Here is a 27,186-nt window from a genome sequence, read left to right on the forward strand (position 1 = left end):
GTAGGTTTATTTTTAGGAATCGGCTTGTACCGGTGTTGTAGTGAGCCTTATATTTAATTTAAGCCTATCTGAAAGAATGCTCCACTACCGCGTGAGAGAGCTGACAAGCAATAAAGGACATTCAATTTAATTGCCACTAACTGTACCACTATACCCCCGCCCCCCCCCTGCTCATTCAGCATTATGTTATGATTAGTAGTTGAATATGATATTCATTTCCCATATCCGCTTCGTGTTCCATGATGTTCTTTGTTCGTGCCAAAGCCAACTTTAGCAGCATTTTAGGATTAGGAATGTAGATCATTACTGTTGTCATTGTCAGTTTTATATCAATTGTTAGATTAGTTGGGGCATATATCCAGTGTTTGCCCTTTTTGAAAGGTGTATACAATGTTGTCCTGAATGTGAAAGCTGATTTCAAACTACACATACCTCAACTTAAAGAAGTGGGTTTTAAGTGACTTAAAGGGACACGTTGCCTTGGATCGGACGAGTTGGTAACAAAGCGTTTGTAACCGTTTGTTATAAAATGCATATGGGTAGAAAGATGATGTAAAAGTAGAATACAATGATCCACACAAATACGCCTCGAAAATGCGTGGTTTTCATTTCAAACCGTCGACTAACACCGTCGGCCATCACAAATGGCCGACTGTGTTAGTTCGCAAAGTAAAAGGAAACCACGCAATGTCGAGGCATATTTGTGTAGATCATTGTATTCTACTTTTACAACATCTTTCTAACCATATGCATTTTATAACAAACGATTTTTATAGACCATCTCATCCGATCCAAGGCAATGTGTCACTTTAACACTGATAAACCTATGTGGTCCGTTAATGTTATTGGTGTTTTTGTTGGTGTCTTTGTGAAACTAAGGGTACCCTCAAGAGTGACTATAGATGTGTAACTCGCAAGCCATACATGGCCCAATATCATAGAGCTGCTTAGGCACAAAGAGTAGCTAAGCACAACCAAATTATGCTTACCAGATAAGGGTTATTACCAGCCAAAATACAATGTCAAATATATCATTTGTGACTGGTATCCTGCTCATTTCTACTTGCTGCTGAAGCAACTCTATGAAATTGGGCCCTGTATAAAGGAATCGATGAAGAAATGTCAGTTTTAGACGTGAAGACAAAAAACCCAACTGGGGAACACCCACGCAGTCAGGTAAATAGGGATTGGAAAAACCAATTCACATGCAAGGCTCCCCCATCTGGAATTCAAAACAGGTCACAGAGGTGATAGGCATGGAAGCAGCGACTGAGCCAACTGAATTGAAAAAGTCACATGTTTTTCTTACATATTTCGCAGGATTTCTTTTGGGGGATGCAACTATTATAATTTTTGTTATCCTTTTTTCTTCTTTTTTTTTTCTGGAAAATTAGCTGTTGTAAACTGCTCACCAACCAAAATGACCTGTAAAACACAAGTGGTAAATGGTCACATGAGCCAACCCTTAGAGCAGAGTCTTTCTTAAAGGCTATGTACATTTTTAAACCAAACTCTTTCAAGAACAGTTTAATTGAAAAGAAATCAAGTTTTATTTTCATTTGTTTTTCATTTTCCTTATATCCAATTCAAGCAAAGTAAAAAAACAAAAAACAAAAGATAGCTTATCAACGGAACATTATTCTAAGGACAATACCATAGTATTCCTCTACCATGTCAGTAAATCACAGCAGGTCTGGAATTACATGCAGGCCACGAAGGCCATGCCCTCTGTTGCCTGGTCTTAGCCTTGGTGCCCCTTCAAAAGTTTCCCCTTGACTTTAAGATTTCAATGGAAATTCCCCTTGTCAAAATAAAAAATGGCCTTGCCCTTTCAAAGATGAAATTCCAGGCCTGTCACAGCCTTCAAACTCTATCCCTACTCGCCATGAAAAAAAAACTATCTTTGAAAGTGCACCTTCAGGTTTTTATCCACCGAAAGAAAAGACAGTCAAGGGTCGCTTCTAAATAAAGACGGTACAGTCTGAAAGTGTCGTGTCACCTTACTCGCCTTCTCATTAGAAGGGACAATCCAGATTTATTTTGGTGCTCATCCTTACATGGGAATCCTTAACAACGTCAGATTGTATGTGCGACCCGCTTTGATTGGCAGCCGTTATTAATACACTTGTGAGTTAGCACTGAGTATTTGTTTAAGTTAATTGAGGTGATATTTTGCATACTTAGTCAGCGGTCGGTCGGCGCTGAGGGCGTATAAGAAACCTTCACATTTTTTGTGCAGCTCTGAAAGTTCAAAGTTCAACAATACATTTGTTTTTTGATTTGTAAAACAATGTGTTTGACTTTTGTTTCTGTAATGAAGAATTTGTAACTGATTATTTTAAAGCAGCCATTAATAATACACTTATGAGTTAGGGCTGAGTATTTGTTTAAGTTAATTAGGTGATATTTTGCATCCTTAGTCAACGGTCGGTCGAGAGCAACCCCTCACGTATAGTAAGCCCTCACATTTGTTTATGCAGCTTTTAAACTTGTTGAAGTTCAAAGTTCAACAATGCATGTTGTTTGTTGATTTGTTAAACAATGCGTTTGTCTTTTGTTTCTGTAATGAAGAATTGGCAGGCAGGATATTCTTTCTACTTGAGTCTGATTTCTGATTATTTTGCCCTAGGGAAAAAACCCAGAAAAAGTTGTGGTTAAATAATCTGAAAAGTCTATTAACACCTACACCACAGGCATTTGTAGGGCAGCCACTGTCCTACTTATTTTCTGAGGGGCAAGTATCTTGCCTTATGTTGAGGCCATTTCGTTTGTGTTTATAATTGCACACTGATTGAGGTATTAATGTGGTCGGCAAGTCACAAGCCTGTGTGTATAAGTTAAAAGAGTCCAAGTCTTTGCGATTAGTTAACCCAATTTTGTTTCTATAATAAAGACACCCTCCTAGACTGCTGTTTCTGTTGTGGAGTCTCCACATTGTTACATCATGGAGTGTTACACCTGACTTTTTTCATCACATCACCCCTGCGTCGTCATGTCAAGTTATTTTTGCTCCCTGGCTCAGGCAAATTCTTCTGATAGTTGCCTTCGCCGGGGCCATCTTCAAAAATACCAGATTTCAATCTGGATGTAGTGCGTGGAGTTATGTGTTTTCTGAAGTATAGCTGAAGGTGAATTAAAGGGGACATGGGTTTTTTATCGCATGCTTTCTAAAAAATATGTATGCTCTTGTGATGGTGACAATCTGGAAAAACTGTAAGAATAACTGTAAATAACTGTAGTACAACCTTGTAATAATTATCTTTTGAGGGAGTTGGTTCTGAAAAGAGCCGGTTTGGTCTTGCAGTTCCAACAGTTAGTCTGTTCGTCTTCAGGAGAAAAGAGAAAAACTTTATTCAACGAATGAATATTTTACTCAACTTGTCGGAGTTGTATTAGAAACCTCATTCCTTGGGTCTGAGTTTAAGTCAAGTTTGAGATCAAGTTCTGAATCATTTGTGCTGAGTCTGAGTCACAAGTCACAACGGTCAAGTCCAAAACTGAGTAGGAGTCATGAGTATGAGTTACTTCAATCAAAGCTGTAAAATGCAACATAAATGCTAAGGTTGGAAGTTTACTTTTAAAACTCCTATAATGTCAGTGAGCCAAACATTGTCTTCCAAAAATAAAAAAAGGGTGTATTTGGTTTTACTTTTCTTACCTGTATTTTTTACTCTTCATCTATTTTAAGCTGGGATCTGAAGAACTCCAATCTCAAAACGTTTAATGCAAGCCATGATCTGCATTATTTGACATGACCACAGTAACTGGGCCAAACATCATAGAGCTGCTTTGAGCAAAATAAAACTGGCAACGATTCACTTTGATAGAAATATATAATTTAAAAAAAACCTGTTTTCAAAAGAAATGTTTCTTTGAATAGAAAATTATTTGATTGTTCATAATTTTATACATTTTTGGGATTGCCAGAGTCGTTATTTTCCCCCAAGCAAGTCAGATGTTTTACAAATGAGATTGCCAGAGAGGGAATTGATACAAGTTGCGACTACCTTGAACCTTATGTTATTACTGGGTTAATTTGTCCCATTTGATTTGGTTTATTGCTTATAAAAAAAACATGCATAATAAATATGTAAGGCATGTTGACACTAATGCTACATCGTTAAAGCGAGTTTAAAGTTTGACACAAAATAATGTGTTTGTTATTTTAATGACTCCATTATGACATTACATTATTTGAGTACCTATGTTCAGGCCTCTCACTTCTCTGCATGCTCTAGAATGCACATGTCATATGTGGATTTTGAGGACCACAGTGAAAGCAATGAGTGCAGTTAAAGACACTAGACACTATTGGTAATTGTCTAAGACCAGTCTTCTCACTCTGTGTATCTCAACATATGCATAAAATAACAAACTTGTGAAAATTTGAGCTCAATCGGACGTTGAAGTTGCGAGATAATTACGAAAGAAAAGACACGCATAAAATAACAAACTTGTGAAAATTTGAGCTCAATCGGTCGTTGAAGTTGCGAGATAATCACGAAAGAAAAAACACCCTTGTCACATGAAGTTGTGTGCTTTCAGATGCTTGATTTCAAGACCTCAAATTCTAAATCTGAGGTCTCGAAATCAAATTTGTGGAAAATTACTTCTTTCTTCAAAACTACGTTACTTCAGAGGGAGCTATTTCTCACAATGCTTTATACTTTCAACCTCTCCCCATTACTTGTTACCAATTGGTTTTATGCTAATAATTATTTTGAGTAATTACCAATAGTGTCCACTGCCTTTAAGTAGTACTTTATAGTTTTATACCAGGTGTTGAATGTAACTGCAAGTAGTTTTTTTTAATTTTTTATAATGCAATTTTTCCGTAGGTTGCAGTTTCAAATCCCGTTCTATTCAAATTTGTTTCTTGTTCACCCCCCCCCCCAAAAAAAAAAAAACCACAACAAATCTTTTAAAATTTGAATGATTCACAAATATTATGTATTACTTACATTCACAGAGAGGTTTTCATCCTTGGGATACTCATCCATGTTTTGTTTATGAATAATGCTGTATTATTTTTAATGTTTTAAATGTTGTGCACCACTGATTTAAAAAAAGATCACATGCCTTTAAGCCATCTAGTTTTTGTCAGACATTATTTTTAAATCGCTAATTCAACCGCGCCGGCTGAATAGTTAAGAGTGGATGAGATTATTCAATATCTTTTTACATTTCTTTATTTAGTGTCTCATACAAAACCCTTCCCGTGATGAAGGCTAAAAGAATTGTCTTATTTTTGTGTCAGGTTACTCTTCATGAGTGTATTATTTGAAATCAGAAGTAAAACATTAAGGTGATCCCCAGGCTACCTCTTCTCAGGTTGTGATCATTGGCCCACCCTGCAGTTAACGGTTGCATGGCTTACGACTGGCACTCCTTAACAAAGATTTCTACAAAATATAGACACCACCGACATTAGGGCTAGATAGCCAAGTTGGTTGAGCGCCGACTTGTTAATCTTGAGGTAGCAGGTTCTAATTCCACTCAAGTCAATGTGTCTTTAGACCGATTTCTTCATAAGTGTGTGTGATGTATTTATTATTGTCAATATTTGTTTCTTGTTTTTGTTCTTCTAAGGTTATTGTGACCAATCAAGTCACTACACGGATTGGAGCTCAGAGGGCGTCGCTGCAAGATCCTGCTGTTGATGAAGGATCCGCTGGCACAGTAGGTAGGATGTGGTCAGAAATTTGTCATTTACCCTAGTCTTGGTCCAAGACGTTTCCATTCTGTATTACACAATCCATCCTTATTCCAGTTTGCCACCTGTAGAGGGCACTGTATCTACAGGAACCACTGTCACTCCCATGAACCACTCCCATAACGTCTTGGACCAAGACTAAGTTGAACCTTTAAGAGACCATGCAGACATGGCTAATTTTGTTGATTTTTTGAATTCAAGTTTTTCAGGATCATTGTCTGCATTAACAATAATATTACTTGAATTTTGAAAAAGAAATGTGCATCCCCTAAAGATGATCCCTTTCCTGCCACTTCCCAGGTTATATCGTAAAACCTGGGTGTTATCCCTGGTGAGAAATCATTTTCAAGTTGAAAGGTTTTTGACTGGCACCCCTTAAAGGCACTGGAAACTATTGGTAATTACTTAAAATAGTTATGAGCATAAAATTTACTTGGTAACGAGTAATGGAGAGCTTATTAGTATAAAACATTGTGAGAAACGGCTCCCTCTAAAGTAACATAGTTTTCGCATAAGAAGTAATTTTCCACGAATTTGATTTTGAGACCCCATAATTAGATTTTGAGGTCTCGAAATCAAGCATCTGAAAGCACACAACTTCGTGTGACAAGGGTGCTTTTTGTCTCATTATTATCTCGCAACTTCAACGACCGATTGAGCTCAAATTTTCACAAGTTTGTTATTTTATGCATATGTTGAGACCCACCGAGTGAGAAGACTGGTCTTTGATAATTACCGAAAGTGTCCATGCCTTAAACAAAGATATTGACAAGGAAGACCACCAACATGAGGGCTGGATAGGGCCGAACAGGCTTTAATGAGTACCGACATAGATGTAGATGTAGATGTAGATAGCTCAGTTGGTAGAGTGCCATTGCGTTAATCTGGAGGTTGCAGGTTGAAATCCTGCTCTAGTTAATTTGTCTCAATTCAACCCAAAATTTAATTAAATTTATTCAGTCAGTTTCCCATGTGATTTATTTCTTGAAAAAAACAATGAGAGAAACTCAAAATTGTTTTGTTTTAGAATTGTAGTTTCTATGTTAATTTGAAAAAAAAAATAGGAAAATTTCAAATTTAGGAAATAATTTTTATTTTTTGTTGAATGAAAAAAGGCAAAATCTTGGCACAATTTTGTGCATAGGGAGACTGGTATTGCAAATTTGTGCACCTCTTACAAACATGGGCTGAAAAGAATAATGTCATTATCTTCCTTTGCGTAGAAATTTACATGAATTACATCAACATACACCTTGTACAGTTTGGAAATATCCTGCCATATGGTTATCTTAGCTATCAAACAAAATAAACATTTATGGATTTACCGCCAAAAATCACTGTTTCTTGACAAGTTCTCAGCACTCTGAAAAACTCTTGACTTTAGAACTCTGAATTCTGTGTGCCAGAGAATTGATTATTGATTTCCTTGCTCTAATTTCCACCACCCTTAAATCAATTATCAGTTGATGCGATATCAATTCGAGCTCATTTCCCCCCCCCCCCCCTCCTGCCGGCTGACCCACTTAGAGACATGTTTGTCTAACACAATTTTAGTGTTCTTTTCTCGCTAAACGCGAGTGAATCTGAGCATGTGTTGATGTTGGCAGGCCGTGTGTAAACTGCATTGGTTTCTTTTCCTGGCTCACTTTTTTTCTTTTTTCTTAGCCGTTTCTTTTTTAATGCCAGCAATGGAGGGTGGCCCGGAGAAATCAGGCAATCCTTTTATAGAATCATCAGTTTTAGATTCTTACCCAGCCAAGGGTTCCCGTGGGAGCCCAGATCTGATTTCTGGTTAGCTCTGACTCATGATACTGACTGTTGAAGAGAGCAAACTGACATTTTCTTTAGCTTGTTGACTATCGATCGCACTCTTTGAGCAGCAAACCTCATGTCAAGTTGTAGAAAGTTTCTTGAACTGAAGATCTCTGACTGTCACGCCAAAGTTTTCTGTATATAACTATACCCTGTTTGAATTTAGTGGTAAACCTCAAACCATCACTGCACAAAGATATAGGGTTTTTGATTGGTAATTTGGGGTAGCGTTTGCAGTCGGTGGACTCTCTTTACCAGGAGCGGGTGACAACCTGTTTCGTCGTATTTTAGACGATGATAGCCACCCTCTTAATGGTGAACTTACTGATCACATTATTCCTAGAAGTGGTAGGATGAGACTGCCGGCAGCTCGCACTAACCGTCATCTTCGCTCTTTTGTCCCCATGGGTATTACGTTTTTTTACGCTTTGTATAAAAGATAAGTGCTGGTTCACAATTTTTGCATATTTTTAACATAAATTATTCTCTATTTTTTTATAATGTTGTATATACATGGCCTGTCGGGGTATATATGTTTTATTAAAATTTTTAAATCCTTGTGCGTGTATCTCGTGCTATTTTTGTATCTGCCTGTTGTTAAAATTTTCAAATTTGGTTTGTTTAAAAAAAAACTTCTGTGAGCAATGCAATTTCTTCTTTTGGAGATCAATAAAGTTTTATTATGTCTTATGTCTTATGACCAAATATTTGGCTGCATGAGGGCAATGGCAAATTTCCTTGCATCACGTTTACAGTTTTGTCCTGTTTTGACTGCCTGTATGTTGTTTACTTGTTTCAATGGCAAAATAAATAAATAAATAATAATAATAATAACAATAACAAATTGTTAATTTTTACTAATTTTACATCTAGTTAATTTGGTCCACACATGCCCTCGAACAGTAAAAAATACTGAATTATAAAGTACGGGACTTGGAACCAGGTTTTCTTGGATGTTGAGAGGGCTTGATAACTCAGTTGGCAGAGGTTGGTTGTTGTTTGTGCACTTTGGGGTTTGTCAGTAGTTGGCTGGACAGTGGCTGCTGGACAGTGGCTGGAAGAGTCGTGGAGGAGTGGACCAAATTTCATGGCTTTGCAAATTTCGGCTTACTTAAATAAGGTTACTGGCCAAATTACCATGTCACAGTGTACATATATTGTGACTGGTATCCGGCTCATTTCTGCTAAGCAGAAAATTGTCAAGCAATTTTTTTTGTTGAAGCAACTCTATGAAATTTAGACTTGATTCAAGTCCCATTCTCGTGTGAGAGGTCCCTAAGCATATACCCAAACTTACTATAACAACACGTAGCATACACAGTACAGTGCGCGCTCGCCGTCAAAATGTGGTCCCGAGAATGGGACTTGACGATGTCGTTTCTTACTCTGCACGTTGTTATAGGAAAATCTCCCCAAATGGGGAGATGTACAAAACCAATGGGAGCGTGGAAGCGCTGCCCGCCGGTAAAATATTCATTATACTCTGTGACATCACAGTAGAAGACGTTGTAAGGCACGCGTCTATACGCGGCACGCGCGTGGGGCGGGTAAACTCATTAGCAGGCAAGGGGGTGTCGGTGTCATAAGTCATTTTATTGCACTTCCCAAAATTCAAATTTTAAGAAAAAAAACGACCCCAATGTATGTTACAACATGTTACTTAAATTCAAATGAACATTTAGTGCTTTCTTTTTTATAATTAATTGGTTATTAAAATTGGTTATTAAAAAAAATTATTTCAATCATCAACTAAGTACTTAACCCACAAATGACAAATGAACTAGTCTTCATTTTGGGTGCGTTTGATTGGTCAAAACGTATCACGTAACAATGTTACATATTCATAAGTGAATATATTTACATATCAGGCGACTGCGACATCGTCAAGTCCCTGTCCCGCATGCGGAACAGGTTTGGGAATGCAGAGCATCACAAAACAGTAGTTTCCTGGGGATGGCACGGGATTGGGACTTGAGTCAAGTCTATATGAAATTGGGCTCAGGACCTAATTCCTTGGCACTGGTTACTGTGGAATTCTGCGCATATGGTCACCATTCGCCACCTACAGAGTTAGCACACCTTTCTGCACAAGCAGTAACAAGATTAGGTAGACCATGGATGGAGCAAGGGCAAGGACTTTTCTGTTACCAATTACCATAAACAGCAATTTGATTTCTATTAAGGTAAGGGGAGCCATAAAATACAGGCCAGAGGTCTGCTCAATATACGGTGATCTTATACATAGAGAACATAACATTGATATCTGGAGATAAACGGGTCAGCGATTACATCTCTAGACATGATCTCCGATGATGTTGAAAAGAAAAAAAACAGGATGCTACATTCCAATCATGTTTCCCATGATCCTGACCTTATGACGTGCGTTGATTTTTGCACATCTGTGTTCATCACATGCACTCAATGGTAGCCTTTACCTTCCTCAACGGAAGCCTTAACCTTCCTCAACGGAAGCCTTTATCTTCCTCAACGGTAGCCTTTACCTTCCTTAATGGTAGCCTTTACCTTCCTTAAAGGTTGCCTTTACCTTCCTTAACGGTAGCCTTTAGCTCCCTCAACAGTAGCCTTTATCTTCCTCAACGGTAGCCTTTACCTTCCTTAACGGTAGCCTTTACCTTCCTCAACGGTAGCCTTTACCTTCCTCAACGGTAGCCTTAACCTTCCTCAACGGTAGCCTTTACCTTCCTCAACGGTAGCCTTTACCTTCCTCAATGGTAGCCTTTACCTTCCTCAACGGTAGCCTTTAGCTTCCTCAATGGTAGCCTTTATCTTCCTCAACGATAGCCTTTACCTCCCTCAACGGTAGCCTTTACTTTCCTCAACGGTATCCTTTGTCATCCTCAACGGTATCCTTTACCTTCCTCAACGGTAGCCTTTACCTTCCTCAACGGTAGCCTTTACCTTCCTCAACGGTAGCCTTTACCTTTCTCAATGGTAGCCTTTACCTTCCTCAACGGTAACCTTTACCTTCCTCAACGGTAGCCTTTACCTTCCTCAACGGTAGCCTTTACCTTCCTCAACGGTAGCCTTAACCTTCCTCAACGGTAGCCTTTACCTTCCTCAACGGTAGCCTTTACCTTCCTCAACGGTAATCTTTACCTTCCTCAACGGTAGCTTTTAGCTTCCTCAATGGTAGCTTTTATCTTCCTCAACGGTAGCCTTTACCTCCCTCAACGGTAGCCTTTACCTTCCTCAACGGTAGCCTTTATCTTCCTCAACGGTAGGCTAACACAACAAAGTATCTAAGCTAAACAAAATTACCAGAATAAGACGTTTAGCCAAAATACCATGTCACATGTACCATTTCTGATCGGTATCCTTCAAATTCTTGCTAAGCACAACATTTGTATGCAGCTCTATGAACTTGGGCCTAGGGCTTAAAAAAGACAGAGAGCCTAAGCCGGAGCCCAAGTCAAAGCCAGAGCGTTGGTTTCGAAGCGGGACATAGTTTTGAATCCCACAGTTGTTTTTTCTAGTCTAAATAGTAAGATATTAAATCCAAATGAAGTCTCCTGCAACATTTTAAAGATAGAAAGATTATTAGACTTGCCATGGAGTTAACATACTTTCCAATTCACAAACGTCTTCATAAATGTTTTCAAACTTTCATTCTCTTCTCAGGAGAGTTAAGTGCTCATGGATAGATACAATTGCTTCAGCCTCATGTGTTTAACGTCCATTGTGTATGAATTCCTGTTATTATTCCTGAAATATGGAAATCAATGGAAGAAGAAAAAAATGTTCTCAAAATGTTTATCCCTGGTGAATTCATGAATTTGTTCGCTTGACTGGGTGATTTTGTTTGATATCGCAGATGACTGCCGAGGAGATGGTGGTTCCTATGTAATGGCAGCTCTTGGAAACACGTGGAGTCACAGTGTCAATACACGCCTGATTTTCCAGTACCTTGATGAATCCAGACGAGAGGTAAGTTTCGTAATACCCCCTCGACACCACACCATTCTCTGAGGGGCTAAAGTCCCCGGGTGTAGAGATGGAACAAAATGAGTTGTCACACGAGGAGAGACACCTCCACTAAACAACATTTTCCTCATCACACCTGATGTGGGATTAAAGAGAGTGTTCAACATTCAGTACAAGCGTTATGTGTAGTTTTATACGAACAAAAAGTTTGGCAGAAAATGCTGCGTTGCAAAATATATTTCACTATAAACCACAAGGGAAACTGACTGGGTAAATTTGGAAATGATTTTTTAGAATTGACTAGAGTGGGATTCGAACCAACGACCTGCGGATTAACGTGCCGGATTAACTGGCACCCCCGAACAAAGATATTGACAAAATAGGGACACCGCCAACATAGGGCTAGATAGCTCAGTTGGTAGAGCGCCGGCACGTTAATCCGGAGGTCGTTGGTTCGAATCTCACTCTAGTCAATTCTTTGTTCAACCCCAAAAATCATTGCAAAATATATTTATAAATTTTGGTTTTACCCTTACCGATGTGTGTTTAAGCACTGTATACTCAGTACTTTCTCAAGTTCTATGAACAAAATCACAGGCATATTTCTCCAGTTTCTATTTTCTCAAAATAAATTTATAACAAAGAACAGCTCTGTCTGGGCATGGCCATTCATACGGATATGAATGATCTATAAACGGTTAACATGCACAAACTTGCAATTCTTTTGCAATACTGGAAACAAATTTTAGTAGACAAGGGTGACCCAACAGACCTTTGTGGGTAATCGATAATCTTCTTGGAAGCTTGTGGGTGAGAATGGATTAAAAGTTCACTTTACATTTTTTGTTTCTATAAAGGAGATCGAGTCAGGCAGCTGTTTCTTAATTTGTCAATAATTGCAAATGTCTGGTTAATGTAGCAACCTTGAACATGAACATTGATGAAAATGCAGTCTGTTTTGAAAGACGGTTTCTTTTGAGTAGACTACATTAACTACACCCGTCATTGCACTGACCAGCAGGACTTGCACTTAAGCTTTTTGTTAAGGAGCCAACCTTGACTGGGTTAATAAACTGTGTAATTTACTTGCCCCATGGAAGTTTTAGTAGCCCACATACTAAAGGCAGTGAACACTATTGGTAGTTACTCAAAATAATTATTAGCATTAAACCTTACTTGGTAACGAGTAATGGGGAGCTGTTGATGGTATAAAACATTGTAAGAAACGGCTCCCCCTGAATTAGTGTAGTTTTCGCATAAGAAGTAATTTTCCACAAATTTGATTTCATGACCTCAGGTTTAGAATTTGAGGTTTAAAATCAAGCATCTGAAAGCACACAACTTTGTATGACAATGGTGTTTTTTCTTTCATTATTTTCTTGCAACTGCGACGACCAATTAAGTTTAAATTTTTACAGGTTTGTTATTTTGTGCATATGTTGAGATACACCAAGTGAGAAAACTGTTCTTTGACAATTACCAATAGTGTCTAGTGTCTTTAAACATGTTTCATCACTAATGTATCTTTCTGATTATGTAGTGACAGCAATCACTTTATTGGTAGAATGAGTTACATTTTTAACAAGCTCAAAGATAAGTTAACAATTTCACCAGACAGATACGAAAATATCCATGTAGGTTAAAAAAGAAGTCTTTACAAGATCCTTTCTATCAGTTTCATTTTGCATTTTGTAATGTTATGGGTTGTACAGCAACAAAGTATTTGTTTAGGCAAATTCATTAGAAGTACCAGATCCCATTGTATTTTGTCCTTGAAGGTTGAAAAATATGTTCTAAAAATATTCTTCCCGTTCCCGCTTGTCCTTTGAAATGTAACGTTGGTTATTTTCTTTTTCACTACAATTTCTTTCAATCAAACGTGAAATCTTTAAAATGTAAACTATGAAATTTCACTGCACTGTAAAAGAACGTCAAGAACATGCAAACATCATACAGTCGTCACCTGCCGTTAAACATTTAATATCACTTTGTTGTAGTTCTTTTAAGGACTTCAGGAAAAAAAGATTAAGTACACTTGCTTTCCTTTAACATGTTCATTGAACAACTGAGATACATTCTAAACAAATTAAAAGAGAATCCTCCTACGAGTTCATGAAAACTTAATGGCGAGAAATTGTTTAATGTAACAGCTTAAGTCAAGGGAGTGAGAACTACCCTCTCAAAGTGAAGGTCAGCACAGTAGCTTGTGCGTCCAAACAGAATGACGATACACACTCATGATGAACCAGAGAGTCTGTGTGTGATGCCGTCAGAAAATGAAGACATAGTGTGAGCACGACGTGTCTAGGTGTTGAGGCGAAATCGTGCTTGGAGTGTGAACTGTTCATTTGTCCTTGGTCCGGGAAGCTTTTTTTTTCTTTTTTCTTTTTTTTTGTCGGCTGCTTGAACCAGTGAAGATGAGAAAGAAACGGTGAAAGGGAATTGGAGGTAGGATGGTTGGAGGAGAGGTGTGGAATGTGTAGGGAGGAATGAGGCAGGAAACTAGTGGGAGAAACGATGAGAATGTACTCTGATGGAACAGTTTCAGAAATTCATCTGTTAAATTTTTCAGGGGAAGGGGAAAGGATTGTAGGACCAGGGAGTAATCCAAAATAGTTTTTTTTAAAAGCCAGGATTGGTCATAACTGCTTTTTTTTATAATATAAATCAAATTTCAAATTCAGTTGAGAAATTTGATGTTGTTAGCGCAACAGCTATGCGTATGTGCACAAATGCAATCATGGCTAGTTAGTTTTTTTGGCTGCTTAAAGTTGAGGAAGTAATAATGAAAGTGAATTGGAGGTAGGTTGGTTGGGGGAAAGGTGTTGAAGGTGTAGGAAGGAAACTAGTGGGAGAAACGATGAAGAATGTCCTCTGATGTAATAGTTTCAGAAATTCATCTGTTAATTTTTTTTTAGGGAGGGGGAAAGGATTTTGGAACCAGGAAGTAGTAAACCTCATAAGTTAAGTGTGGATTGGTTGTTATGAACATGCGCATATAGAATATCCAGAAACTTAACAGAAAATGAAATGTAGGCAATATACACTCCATGCCAATGTGAATCATCCAACCACAATGTGACTGCTTTAGTGCCGTCATATGCAGACCGTAATTTGAATACAATTTCTGCATGGTGTTCAGTCATAGACTAGCCATGGTAGGATGCCAGTCTCTGTTGTACTGCATTGTCATCCCGTGTTTAAACCTTTCCCACAATGCGAATAAAATTTTAACTAATACTTGATTCATATTTTTACTTGATTAAAGCCATTGGACCCTTTCGGCACAGAAAAAAAAAAAAAAAGTTCACAGATTTACAAATAATTTACAGGGTTTACAGAAGGTAATGGTGAAAGACTTCTCTTGAAATATTAGTCCATGAAATGCTTTACTTTTTGAGAAAACGGTAAAACAATATAAATTCTCGTTAACGAGAATTACGGATTTGTTATAAACACATGTCATGACACGGCGAAACGCGCAGAAACAGGAGTGGGTTTTCCCGTTATTTTCTCCCGACTCCGATGTCCGATTGAGCCTAAATTTCCACAGGATTGTTATTTTATATATAAGTTGTGATACACGAAGTGTGGGACTTGGACAATACTGTTTACCGAAAGTGTATAATGGCTTTAAGAAGCTGAAATTTGTTGCATACATTCTCTGTTTCCTTTATACACACTTTTTCTGGGTCCACAATTATAACAAATGTACAAGTGTGTGATATTATTCCTGACAAAATTGCAGGTTTATGCTTACCAAATTACTGATTGACGTGTAAGCACATGTGTGCATGCGCGAGATGCGAAGCAACTCCTTTAACTTTGGAAAACATTTTATTAGTGTTTGTATGATATCAATTCAATTCAATTTAATTCAGTTAGAAAAACTTTAATCATCCTTTGCAGGCAATTACAACAGTAGACCAGCTCCATATAAAAATATTAAGAGAAATATACAATATACAATAATTTAGAAATATACAGATTACTTTATCTTCCAACAAAGCAGATATGTACAAATGGTTGAAACCACAGCAATAATATACAAGTGAATACATATTTTAAAAAAATTAAAAAAACATTATCAATACTACATTATTTATTTATGAATGTGGCGATACTGCAGTCGGTGATTTGACTTGAATTATTGTAAATAATCGATATGCACTTGTTAGTTACTGAGCTTGCATGAAGCAAGCAGGAACAAGTTTGATCATCTTGCTCTCAATATTGTTGGCGCGTGAGCGTAAGTTTTCACGTATGGAGACAGTACAGACAGTTAAAACAGAGATGTCAATTTTGATTTTACTTTCAAAATAATATTACACAAGAATAAAATCAACAATTCTGAACCCAGCAGACTTGGAATTTCGGATATATGGAATATGCGAGCAAAGCTTCAGCTTCCTCCATCACGTATCAAATACACAAATATTTTGTTTTAGAACGGTTTGCAATGGTACAGGACCTTCATACTCTGGACTCCATCACGTACGTTGCATGCTATGAAGGAGTCCAATCTGGGCTAAGTAATAGACGGGAGATGCCCAAAGCTTGTTTTATTACTCACTGAAATGGTATGTGTTGCGGCCGAGTGGTTAAGAGCATCGAATTCAAGTTCTGGTGCTAAGTCACCGGAGTGTGGGTTCGAATCCCGGTCGTGACACTTGTGTCCTTGAGCAAGATACTTAACTATAATTGCTTCTTTTCACCAAGGGTTATAAATGGGTACCTGCGAGGGTAGAGGTTGATATTGTGAATGAAAAGCTTTCGGAGCGCCACGACAGCTCGGGGCAGTATACTCCCTAATGGGAGCTGAGAAAGATTAAAGGGATGTGTATTGGCCCAATGACCAGGGGACTAATGTAAAGCGCATTGATACGGTTTATTGTGAAATGCGCTATATAAGAATTTGTTATTATTATTATGTGCTTATAAAGTACGAGCAATTCTGATAAAAGTACTGCAATAATCAAACACAGCCAAACCTGCATGTTAAATATAACATTGGTACCCTGAGTTGGAGCATCTGCTTCCAAGTCAAAACAGGTGAAATCAAAATTGACATTTGACACGCTTTCAAAGTAAAAACATGTGAACACGCTTATTTGAAATGTGCATGCAATATCCACTGCTAAGTGTTAACACAATGTGAGGCTGAAGACCTTTTTAGAACACCATACATCTGTCAATTGTATAAAGAGAGACTTTTGAATGCCATGTGCCAAAAGATGGATGGAGCGTACTGTTCATTGGAGATGTCAAGGTTTTTTAAAAGCCATTGTACACTTTCGGAACAGAAAAAAAATTAAAAGTTCACAGATTTACAAATAACTTACAGGGTTTACAGAAGGTAATGGTGAAAGACTTCTCTTGAAATATTAATCCATGAAATGCTTTACTTTTTGAGAAAACATTAAAACAATTATCAATTCTCGCTAACGAGAATAACAGATTTATTTTAAACACATGTCATGACACCGCAAAACGTGTGGAAACAAGGGTGGGTTTTCCCCTTTATTTTCTCCCGACTCCGATGACCAATTGAGCTTAAATTTTCACAAGTTTGTTATTTTATATATATGTTGTGATGCCTGAAGTGTGGGCCTTTGGACAATGCTGTTTACCTAAAGTGTCCAATGGCTTTAAGTGTTGGATAATAAAGTCGGCTCACTTGACTATAAGGTCTTTAGTGCAGTTTGTATGGATTTCAAAAAATTGCTCTCACATATTTTGGAGCTCCTGGTATAGACCAAGATTGGTCTCAACAGTTATTGTTGCCAAAAAATAAACATTCAGGTTCTAAGATTAACATTTACTTGGATTTTGATTATTTTATTCAAACTTATTAATAAAATTAAATTGCAATTGATGACCTCATTAATGACCTTATATGCACTGAGCTGTGTCAGCCGTGACATAACCTTGCCTCATTTGGACAAACGGGTTGGGAACTATTATTTTGGAGGAAAATGCTGCAAAGTGTCTAATAATTATCCATATTTGACAGTCACCTGTCCAATATTAACTTCTAGAGCATCACCTCAGTAAATACATGAATGACGTGTGCTGCATATTCTGCCAATCATATGACAAGGATCTGTGTGTGTGTGTGCGGTATGCAAAGTCACTTGATAAGCATGTGATCTTCTCCCAGCGTCTGAACTTATATACTCTTTCTATACCTGATCCCAACAATAAGTGAAATCCGATCTGTGAGCATCTCCAATACAACCTGCCAACAAAAAGGGAGAAAAAAATGCTAAAGTAACACTTTGTAAAAGAAGAGTCCTTGACAAAATTTGGAATATTTCTCATAACTCTCAAATCTCTTTATTCAATGCACAGAAAAGAGTAAGTTGATACATATTGGATGCTCAGATTTATTCAATATTTCCCTGAACTAGATTTGGATATTGGAAAACACGTCTTTCAAGGAAAATCCAAATTATGCCGGAAAGAAATTGCAGACCTGTCCAAGAAGTACAACAGGTTCATTCGCTTTGATGTATTGAATGCCCCACGATCATGTACCAATGTAGGGTCTAAAGCTTTTGCTGCAACTGGGCCAAAATGCTGGAATCATCTTCCTCAATCTGTTCGGTTAACCAATTCCCCGAGTTCCTTCAAATTCCAATTTAAAATCCACCTCTATCCTAAGTTACTCTAGATTGTATCATTGTTAATTGCATTCTTTTTTTTGTAAAACATGTTGTGTTGTACTCTTTTTGTTTGGTTGCTTTTGTATTTCTTAAGCGCTTTGTAAGTAAGGTTTTTATTATAATTATTATTGGTAATGTGTAAGAAGCTTGGAGTGCGATGCTGGTTTTCATAAAATATCAGGCTCCTTATTTCCTGTGGCACTGTATAGCCACAAACCATACCACCCTTATATGAAGAAACTATAAATAAATAGTAAACTTGTAGGTACAACAAAGATTAAATCTCTTTTGTGTGTGTGTTGGTTCTGAGAAGAGCTGGTTTGGTCTGGACGATTCAAACAGTATACTCTGCTCGTCTTCAGGGGCCAATTTCATAGAGCTAGCCTGCTTAGCACTAAAATAGCTAGCTTATTAAACACATGTTACTGGCCAAAATGTCATGCCATATACCTTGCTTGTGACTGGTATTTAGCTGTTGTTTACTGAGCATAACAATTGAGTGGAGTATTGGCCGGTAAGCTGGTTTTACTAAGCAATGATGTTTTTGCTTATGCAAAATTTTGTGCTTAAGCAGCTCTATGAAATTGGGCCCAGGAGTTTAAAGTAAGTCTGTCAACACATTTGGTTTCCACCAAGAATGAAACTTTTGGGTAGGAAAAATTAGTAAGAGACTTTTAGGAAAGATAGGCTTACCAGGTAAATCCATTGTCCTCATTAGAATGCACATGAACTACGTTACAAATACTTGTGCGCACATGTTAGCCTTGAAATGAGGCGCATGTTGATCATTCCACAGCTGTTGCACGCATAATAAGTATTATCAAAGGTTTTTATGCTCAGAATTTACCTGATTTGTCAGCAGCTACCATCTAGAAAGTCCTAGAAATCCTCCATTGATTTGTTATTTTTGTTACAACTTCCAGGAAATGTAACAATGTATTGATGTACATTGTTGCATTCATTGTTCTCTTGTTGTCTCACAAGATGATTCTTGAAAGCAGAACAATGCGGCTGGGCTGGTTTAACGTCATTTTACGTTAGACGAGTGAGTGCCTGGGTGTCACTGCACGCAGATAGTTGATGCAGTCGCGTAGGGCCAGGTGCTATCACCATACATGTGGCTCCTTGCCAAAACGATAAACAGTCTTCCCGAGAGTCATTGTTGGCAAGAGGAAACCATATCCCGTTGACCTTTTTGCAGAGCCCTGCACTAGCCTCATCATCTGGTGTTGGCCTGTAAACCGCTTCAGTCATCCTATTATACCAGCATGGCCAGTCATCCTATAGACAAACCTGCGTCACCACCCCGGACCCGGCCAGCCTACGTCACTCCCCATTATACACAGGGATCTTAATGCCTCATAATTTTTCCAATTGTGTTGGCAGATTGTATCGGGTGGACTGAATATTGGGTGAAATTGTATCGTTTTTGATAGCCGCTCGCTGACGTCAGCGAATGGTGTGTCACATTGTGATCTGGTGTGAAGGGATGTATGAGTCAGTCCTAACGACAGGGTTGTTTTATGGGATTAAACGCACACTTGATTTAATTGGATATGAACTGTACAGATTAGAAAGATGGAGATTAGAAAGACGTCAATAATCCACACCTTTCTCCTAAAGTGTCAGGTTTTACTCACTGCATTGATTTTTTTCTGAGATGTACGGTCATAGTTTTAACTGTGACGGACTGTCAGTATAAAGGCAACCAAGGATCAAGCACCAATTTCCTTGAGGTTCAAGTGCAGATATTTGATGAGCAAATAAATGTAAAAAATTGTTTACTCATGTAAAATAAAATTGTGATTTTTGTCATTGTCTCTAACTTGTTTCACTCTGAATTAGAGAGGGGCTCCATATCGGTCAAATTAAAACCTCATGATAAAATGGTACAAATTTGAAACAAGACAACAACGAATATTAATAAAAAATGAGTCTGTACATGTAAAATAAGAAAGTTTGCATCAGTCAAAAGATGAAATTTAATACATTTGATCAAATATCAACAAAATTCAGGAATTACCTAAAAACAAATTTTGTTCAAACCGTACATACTTGAAATGTGAAATCATTTGATGTTATAGGATGTTGACAAAATTTACACTGAAAGGGAAATGACTACAGTGGCATTTTACACCGTTTTAATGCGAGGTTGGAGACTTATAATTTTTTCTTTCCACTTTTATAAGGACTCTATCTATTGAAAAATGAGTGCATTAGAATGTTGTATTCGACCTCGGATCCTTTCTTTAATGTATGATGTGTTTCCGTCTCAGGTTAACGATGTTGGGTCCTTCGGGTTAAAAACCTTTTTTTCTTTTTCGCCCACATTTATTTTAGAAAAGGTGTTATGGTTTTGTGGAAAAAGCAATTTGTCAATATAAAATCATTATCATTTCTTTTAGGTATCAGTATGGTATGCATTGTTATCTTTCCACCAAGCCTGTGTCTTAAGATGTTACATTCTTAAACCTGAAAGATTTCCTTTTTTGATTTTGGCTATAATGGGGTCCCGTTTAAAGGCACTGGACACTATTGGTACTAACTCAAAATAGTTGTTAGCATTAAACTTGGTAACGAGCCATGGAGAGCAGTTGGGAGCTGTTGGTAATATAAAACATTGTGAGGAAGGCTCCCTTTGAAGTAACATAGTTTTTGAGAAAGAAGAAATTTCTAACTACAATTTTTGAAATGAATTCAAGCATCTGAAAGCACACACAGCTTGTTTGACAAACTGAGTTCAAATTTTCACAGGTTTGTTATTTTATGCATATTTTGAGACATACCAAGTGAGAATACTGGGCCCAATTTCATAGAGCTGCTAAGCACAAAAATTTGCTTCGCATGAAATTTGTGCCGTGATAAACATAGGAAATTACCAACCAAATTTCCATGTGATTTCCAGGATAAGCATACAACAGCTGAATACCTGGAACAAGCAATATGCAACACATGGAAATTTGGTTGGCAATCCTGTTTTATCAAGGAAGAAATTTCATGCTAAGTAAATTTTTGTGCTAAGCAGCTCTATGAAATTGGGCCCAGGTCTTTAACAATTACTAATAGTGTCCAATGCCTTTAAAGTTGCCAAGTCAAATGGATTCAAAACAAATACAAAATGCACATTTGCTTAGTGCAACACTTCAACCTGATTGAAACCAGTTATGCATGCAATACATAACTAAACCACTGTCAAGACTCAATGATGATTCTTTCATTTCTCAATTGAAATTCCATGTTCTACTTCTTCAAATAAGCTTCCCCCACAACCTTCTTTTCTCGCATGACTCTGCTTTGGTCAGTGAGTGACATTCACCTCGGCAGCGCTATAAGCCACTGCACCTTTTACCCTGTTGTGGGAGTGGTACATGAAATTTATTAAAATGTTGTCTGCGTATTAATAAAACTAGTCAAAATATTTTCTCATCCACATGTCAAGGGAGGACAACAGTTAACGTCAGTTCTTGTGTCGACGAGGGGTTGCTTTGTTCTACTCTTAGCCATTGAAATCCTGATATATAATTGTCGGATTAAAGCTGGGTAAAGCTAGTACAGTAGTATGGTATTTTGGAAGCAGCTGAAGTCGGGGGGGGGGGTAATGTGATGTGTCAGCCAGCTTTTCAATTTTTCTTTTTTCCCCCTCTTTTTTTAAGATGAGAACAGTTTTTAAAACAAAATTTGTGAAATTTTTCTTTTCACTCTAGCTGTAGTTTTAGTTGTTAGTAGTTTTTTTTTTTTCCCCAGGGGAATAAGAGATTGTTGACAGCCTTTGAAATTGCTTTGTTAGTATAAAAAAAAAAAAAATTAAAAAAAAAAAATTAAAAAAAAAACCACCAACGGTCGGAAGTGAGACCTCTTTTATACACAAAGTGTTTTGACTGTTTTAGTTCTTTCAGAGTGTTTCATTTCCTAAAAAAAAAAAAAAAAAACCACCAACGGTCGGAAGTGAGACCTCTTTTTACACAAAGTGTTCTGACTGTTTTAGTTCTTTCAGAGTGTTTCATTTCCACTGTTTGACCTCTCACAAGTACAGTAATGTTCAGTTGCAAACTAAGAGACAAGAATCATTCGCGCAACAACCTTTATGTCAATCACGGCTGTGGAAATATGTGTTGAATTGCCTTTTTGCTGGATGGTTACAATACCTACTGTTATTTCAAGTGTGTTTATCAGCTATCCTGGATGATACTCAAGAAGATTGCAAAGACAAATAACATTTCCAGGGAGGATTAAAATCTAACCGTATACGCCAGCTTTAACAACTCCCCGATTCATCAAAATAGCTCCCCAGGTTACACAAAAATGTCTTTCTTGTGTGTTCATAGTGTTCCATAATTTAGCCCTCAATCGAGGACAATGCCTGAGCTCCACATCCCAATAACAGCCCTCTCAGATCTCACATATTCTCCCTCGGCAGTCTGACAGCTATAGAAATGCGCCATACAAATTTCATATCTTTCCTTTCAACCGGGTCCACGGGCCCGTATCAGCATGACGTCAATTCTCTTTTCAATTTCTTGCCGTTTCATCGCAGCCGTCCTGTTCGGCAGACATTTGTGGGAGTGAGATCTTATAATGGTCAAAATGAAATATACAGCTGCACTGTGAGATGTTTCTTTAATGAAATAACTATACTATTTAAACCGGTAGTCAGCTTGTGTTTGTGCTTTCGGGTTCATCATCTGGAATTTATGTTATCTTTATCTTTATTTATTGATGGTGTTGCTTCGTTTAATAGTTCGTCAGTAATAATAATTTAATGAATTTATATTGCGCTCTCTCCAGTTAAAATGCCATAAGAAAATTACACAGAAAAAAGTTCAGTAAAAATAAGCAAACTAGAAAGCAAAAACAAAAAGTGCATGACATGAACAGTATAATAAATAAAGCAGGTAAGTTTACAGAGTATTGCTTATTCTTTGGTTGAGCTTAGCACAAATAAATACCACCAGTAACAAGCAATGTAGATAGATAACCTGGCATTTTTTGCTAGTAGTGTCTTTCTTAGCAAGATTTTTAACCGATAGTGTTCAATCAAATTTAAACCAAGGACTTTAAAAAAGAGATCTATAAGGGTTTTTTACTTTTTTTTTAACATAGTGATGATGACAATGCTTTGCTTTTGTGTACAGAAGAACCAATGGAGATGACACACAAAAACCACATTCAAAACAAAGCAACCCAAAACAAACAAACAAACAAACAAACAAACAAACAAACAAACAAACAAACAAAGTTAAGTCCAAACAATTGGAGGGAGATCTAAGAGAAGTCCACGATATATACTGTGTTGACAATTATGTCTCTATGTCTTTGTGTTCATTTGCACATGAACTTTACATACACCGCACCTACTTTATGGGTATTTATTAGTAACAACAACTTCTTTGCCTTCATCTTCTGTCCATAAGATCCCATCTTCTCACCTCCTCTTTTTCTTTCATCGTTTTCTGTCAAGAGCAATTTTTACTTGAAAATAAAAACCTAGAGTAAAACATCGACACATAATGGTTTATATATAATATTCGTTTTGTAACTTGAAATTTATTAGCCTGCAGAGAAGTCCCGAACGAGAGGACAGTCTCAAATGAGAGCCAGTCTAGATGTATTTATCAAAAATTCATATATTTCTCAGCAGTTTTGAGGAATGGTTTTGACCGAGTCCCCTGTGGGTTGTTCGTGGCAGCTGCGTGTAGAAGTCAATAACCTCTTAAAAACTACCCTCTTCCCCAATCACAAGTACAAGTTTGAAAGAAAATGATGTCTCAAAAATTTCATATTTATTACTCAATCAATCGGATTGATTTCTGTACCCGCTGATAAAACATAGGATTCGAACTGCCTCTAGCTACTGGGCAACCTCATTAGTCTAGTTGGTATGACACTGCTCCAGAATTGCAAAGATTGTGGGTTCGAATCTCACTGGAGTAGTATGCCTGTGATATTTTTTTTTACAGAAATCATGAAAGTACTAAGGACCGTACTAACAAACAACGATGTATTTGGGTAAAAAAAAAAAAAAATTAACAATCTGCTCATACTATATTTTCTCCTTTGTTTTTGTTTTTTTCTCTAGTAATTGTTTTTTCAGAAATAATTGTAATAGTAATAATAATAATCAGTTTTTGTATAGCACTTTATACACCCAAAGGGCATCTCAAAGCTCTTTCAATATTAGTACCCCTGGTCATACTGGGCCATTTAATTCATTCTCAGCTCCCTGGGGAGGGAGAAATGACTCAAGAAAATTTCTTTCCTGCTTCTGCAATAGACCAATATCATGGTGCAGCCATCTTGAATTTCTCCCATTTATGTCAATGTTAAATAGTTTGGTTCCTAATTGCAAAAAGATTATTAGCATTCATTGTTGCTATTGGATACGAGGAACATGACCAAGATGGAGGCAGCATGATAAAGGTCTATAGTACTTCTTTACTACTGCTTCTTCTTTCGGGACTCTAGGAATTTACTGTTTAGGATAGTTCTTGTCTTCCACACCACAGGGAAACTTAACTAATCCTTTTTCAGGAGATTTTGTAATTTGTTTCAATACCAACCTGGTTTTTGAATAAGGGAATCAATGTGTGGTGAAGAGGTTTTCAACTAGTGGTTTAAACCACTCGTTGAAAACCGATTCAACACACTTTGATTCCCATTCGTAAATACCTTTTCGGTAAAAAAAACATCAACACTTTTTGGTCAAAAAGTAAAATATATGCAAAAATATAATTGTTCAATGATTTCTTTCAACGCAACATCCATCCAGCTATGAAATGGTAAGGCCCTCGGGTAAACAACTCCTTATAAGGGAATGCTGTGGACCCGACCTCTAGAGTGTGTCTGATCAGCTGAGTGTGGGTTCGAGTCCCAGTCGTGGCACTTGTATCCTTGAGATATGTCCCGTATACTAGGATTTGTAGTGCACGTAAAAGGATCAAGAGCACTTATCATAGGGGGGTTATGTTTCTGGTTCACGTAGCAAGCATCCTTGTTAAAGCCATTGGACCCTTTCAGTAAACAGTATTGTCCAAGGCCCACACTTCGTGTATCACAACTTCTATATAAAATAACAAACCTGTGGAAATTTAGGCTCAGTCGGTCATCGGAGTCGGGAGAAAATAACGGGAAAACCCACCCTTGTTTCGGTATGTTTCGCCGTGTCATGACATGGTGTTTATAACAAATCCGTAATTCTCGCTAACGAGAATTTATATTGTTTTGATGTTTTCTCAAAAAGTAAAGCATTTCATGGAATAATATTTCAAGAGAAGTCTTTCACCATTACCTTCTGTACACCCTGTAAATTATTTGTAAATCTGTGAACTTGTTTTTTTTTTTTCTGTACTGAAAGGGTCCAATGGCTTTCCTCAGCTACAGTGATTAAGTTCACTCATGAGGCATCCTTTGTTTTATTACCAGAAATACATAATAATTATAGTATTAACAGCAAACTGCCTCCAACATAAAGGAGAGTTAACTTTGTGTTTTTCAACATTGGAACTATTAATTTTGGTTTTACCCATATACACCGATGTGTATAAGCACTGTATACTCGGTACTATCCCGAGTCCTGTGAAAACAGGCATCGGATTCGAACCCACGACCTTTGCAGTTCTAGAGCAGTGTCATACCAACTAGACCATCGAGATTGACCACCAAAATGTGAACTAGTATACAATTCCTGACTTATAAAGCTTTGAAGAGATATGGAGCAGACACTCTTCCTTCTGATTTCTGATTTTTTGGGGGGGCCCTCACAAAAATCAGCAAAAATGTTATATTGCCGGCACTAAAGTCTACTAAAGCCTACACCATGTATGTGTGCCCTTGTACTCAATCAAATGTCCATATTTTTCCAAGAGCCAAGTATCATGCCTATACTCCGAGATTTTGGCAACTAACTATATTGTGGATTGTTTTATTGTTGAGCAGGGCTTTTTTTCATCTTCTCTTTTCTTATATGTTGATAAAGATGTGCCAGACAATAACACAGCCATGTTTTATAATATGACATACAAACTAAACACAAATTTAGTGTTATATCCCGATTTTCCACAGACAAGTCCCTTAGTGATATCCACTTATTTATATTTCTCTGGCAATAATTATCATACAAATTTTAGTTTTGGCATGTGGCTTTTAAGGATAAAGGTCTTTTATGAATTCCAAACGCAGGCTGTTATTATAAATAAAACTGCGCAGTCTGCCAAAAGCCTGTTTAATGACGACAGACCTTTCCCCCTCTTTATCAATTAAAATGCATTACAAATCATCATTTGTGACTGCCATACTTTTAGCCATTGTATTTAGGAGACAGTCAGAAAGGTTGCAACAAAGGATTCAATTGTGACTTATCTTGACGTCACATGTGATGTATGTTTTTTTAACCTTGGAGGTGTTTTTCTTTTACCCATTTTTTTTTCTCTGTTTCATTAAGTTGAATGGTCTGTAGTTGGTGTAGAGAAGGATACAGCAAATCGTTAAAGATGTCTTCACTGTTTGTAATCTGCAAGGGAAAATATTGTCATGCTTTAAAGGGTCTATGTAACTTTTGTAGGACAAAAATCACAATGTCCACAGATGTACACTAAACTTACACAGTTTGAAGTTAATGATAGTAGAAAGCTTCCCTAAAAATACTACGTGCTGAGGTGCTGTAGTTTTGGGGAAATCAGTAGAACAATGTCATGAAAATAGTTTTCGTCTCATGAGACGAAAATTATTTTAATTATATATACAAACTTATTTTCATGACATTGTTTTACTCATTTCTCAAAAACTACAGCACCTCAGTAAGTAAGATTTGAAGGGAAGCTTTACACTGTCATTATCTTCAAACCCTGTAAGTTTAATGTAAATCTATGGACATTTTAAAAAAGTACCCAAATCCTTTAAATGTGGATTGTACCAATCTGACCCAAAAGTGCTTATATTTGTGGGGATGGGGGTCGGGTTGTGTTCTTGTTTAAACTTATAAACGCTACATACCAAGTGTGGACCTGAGAACAAAAGAAGTCCACATAATTTAGGGTCTTGAAACACTATGTGGACTTA

At 37.3% G+C, this 27,186-nt stretch overlaps 1 protein-coding gene across 4 annotated transcripts in view; it reads left to right on the plus strand.

The window, feature by feature from the left end:
• Positions 1-27,186, plus strand: part of LOC139937611 (DNA repair protein RAD51 homolog 2-like) — a 289,111-nt gene that overhangs the window by 138,807 nt on the left and 123,118 nt on the right. For all 4 annotated transcript variants that reach the window (XM_071932865.1, XM_071932855.1, XM_071932837.1 and 1 more), the window contains exons 8-9: positions 5,590-5,683; positions 11,358-11,470. In XM_071932865.1, the coding sequence (XP_071788966.1) occupies positions 5,590-5,683; positions 11,358-11,470 (207 nt within the window). The remainder of the gene's footprint in view (positions 1-5,589; positions 5,684-11,357; positions 11,471-27,186) is intronic.

Source organism: Asterias amurensis, chromosome 1 (assembly GCF_032118995.1).
Source record: "Asterias amurensis chromosome 1, ASM3211899v1".
Taxonomy (NCBI): domain Eukaryota; kingdom Metazoa; phylum Echinodermata; class Asteroidea; order Forcipulatida; family Asteriidae; genus Asterias; species Asterias amurensis.